The sequence below is a fragment of the Corvus brachyrhynchos genome, unplaced genomic scaffold (assembly GCF_000691975.1).
Source record: "Corvus brachyrhynchos isolate BGI_N302 unplaced genomic scaffold, ASM69197v1 scaffold245, whole genome shotgun sequence".
Taxonomy (NCBI): domain Eukaryota; kingdom Metazoa; phylum Chordata; class Aves; order Passeriformes; family Corvidae; genus Corvus; species Corvus brachyrhynchos.
This window is the reverse complement of record NW_008238988.1, coordinates 5,994,143-5,996,317: the sequence shown is the minus strand read 5'-3', so window position 1 is coordinate 5,996,317 and position 2,175 is coordinate 5,994,143. Positions and strand designations below refer to the sequence as shown.

General features: G+C 40.8%; 1 protein-coding gene across 1 annotated transcript in view; it reads right to left on the bottom strand.

Moving 5' to 3' along the window:
• Positions 1–2,175, bottom strand: part of SOS2 (SOS Ras/Rho guanine nucleotide exchange factor 2) — a gene marked incomplete at its 5' end in the record, with an annotated part of 40,988 nt that overhangs the window by 8,646 nt on the left and 30,167 nt on the right. The window contains 1 exon segment of the mRNA XM_017738808.1: positions 691–794. Coding sequence (XP_017594297.1) covers positions 691–794 — 104 coding nt within the window.

Here is a 2,175-nt window from a genome sequence, read left to right as displayed (position 1 = left end):
TAATCATGTTTGTATTTCTCTATTTTCTTCTTATGGGTTTTTGCACCTGTATCAGCTGACAAATAAACACATGTGAAACCAGTTCTATTTAACCACATCCTCTGACAGTTTTGGTGTGGAAAAAAGTGACTCTGTATCCAGGGTCTTTTAATTGTCTCAGAATTATGTTGCCCAATGTAAGGCCTGGCACTCTGAAAAGGAAAACCTGGAATTACCTGGATAAGGATTAAAACTGACTGCTGCCCTCCACAGAGGCTGCCAAAAAAATCTAGTTCATAAAGAAGAGATACCAAATGGGCCCAATATCCTCTTCTAAAAGGATAATGATTTTCAGCTGGAACTTCAGAATGGAAAAATCAAGATGGAAACAACTCAGTAAGCAAAAGGGAAGGAATTCTCTCTGAAGAAGGGGAGGGTGACAGCCTGAATTACACAGTCAGACAAGGATGACCATGCTGTCCAGAAGGAAATATATTTAAAGTATTATCCTAATGCTTGAAGTCATTTTTAGCAGCTGTTTAGGCTCCAGGCCAAATCTTCCTCATGTAAAGAGGAGCCTCATAAACAGCTCAATTAAAGGCATTAAAGTTACTCATGTGTGTAAAGACATTCTCAGGCCTAAAACTATCAGCATCACACTGGGAAGCTGTACCAAAATGTGGGAAGGGAACAGGACCCCCCTTACTGCACCTCTGACACTGGAAATGAAGGTCTCCAGCCTCTCCAGCAGCTCCAGATCTCTCTCAAAATCATAAAAATGGTGCTCGACCCAGTGCCGGAAAACGTTCAGTATTCTGAGGAAAGAGGAAAAAAAATTTCGTTTCTTTTTAAGGACTTTCATGCCTTATCCCATAGAAATGAACCACAACCCTACAAACTCAATTACAGAAACGTGTAGTTGGTGACTCTCAAAATACCCACGGGCAAAGGAGAAGAGCAAAGACTGAGCTTGGCAGGTGTTTAAAACCTAATTTGTAAGTTTTAGAGAATAGTTTTAGCATAGCTATAGCTTGGTGCTTTTTAAAAATCTAATATGAAAAATTCCAGTGTTGAGATGGTTTCAGAAGAGGAAGAAACTTAGCAGAATCAGATAAAATTGGTATTTCTAATGTCATTTCCTGGGGTTTTTTGGTGTGTTTTTTTTTTAATGAAAAAGCTAATTAGGACCTCCTATTTGTTAAGAAGTAAAATTGTCATTGTTTCTTTCCCACACACAAATGTCAGCTTCGAAGTTTTTTGTTACTTATACAATTTTTTAATGACCAAAAAGGCCTTACTAGATCCAGCACTAGATCCATCCTTTAAGGACAACATTAAACTTCCTCTTGATTTTTCTCTACTATTTCTTAGAGAAATCACCAATAAACCAACCTCTAAAAGTGAACTCCAACTGCTTTTCAGTCTTCTGCACTCAGGATAAATCAGAATAAAAACCTGGTTTGCCTCTTCTTCAAGTAAACAAGCTGAGCTCACACCTTCAACACTTTTGATTTATCCAGGTGCAATTTATCACCTGAGCAAAAATCAGCCCTACATCAATGAGGACAAATGAAGGACATCCACATGGAAAAAGTTCCTTAACTCTCCTCTTCCCAGTGTGCAAGGTAAAGAATAAGGTTTATCCCATGGAAGAATTCCTGCCCAAATGGATCATTCAGGCTGGAAATCAATGCCACCTTCCAAGAGGCAAAGTTTTGACCCACGTTTCCTGTAACAGGAGCTTATCTAATCCATCTCTGCCCTTGAGATCCCATGGTGAGAACACTGGGAAAGCCAGAGAGTGCCTGGATCTGCTGACTGCACTTGCAGCTGAGCACCTCCTTGTTCCCATGACCTCAGATGCATTTATTTGTGTCCCAGCCCTTTCCACACCTGGGCTCTGCACACACATCCACAGTGTCTTCTACGAGATTTGGAGTGGAGGGAAGCAGGGAAGGAAGGGATAAACACCTTCAACTCTCCACCTTCTTCCCAAATCCCAGAGTCTCTGAAGCAGAGGTCAATGCTTTTAACAACACTGGAATGTACAAAGTGCTCAGTGTATCCACCCAGCAGCTCAAACTCACTTATTTTCAGCTGTAAGACAGTTTCAAGCTACTGTTTCAACACACAGTATGGATCAGAAACAGCTCCCAGAAAACAGCAAAACCAGGGAAAGCACGAGCTGAGAGGCAG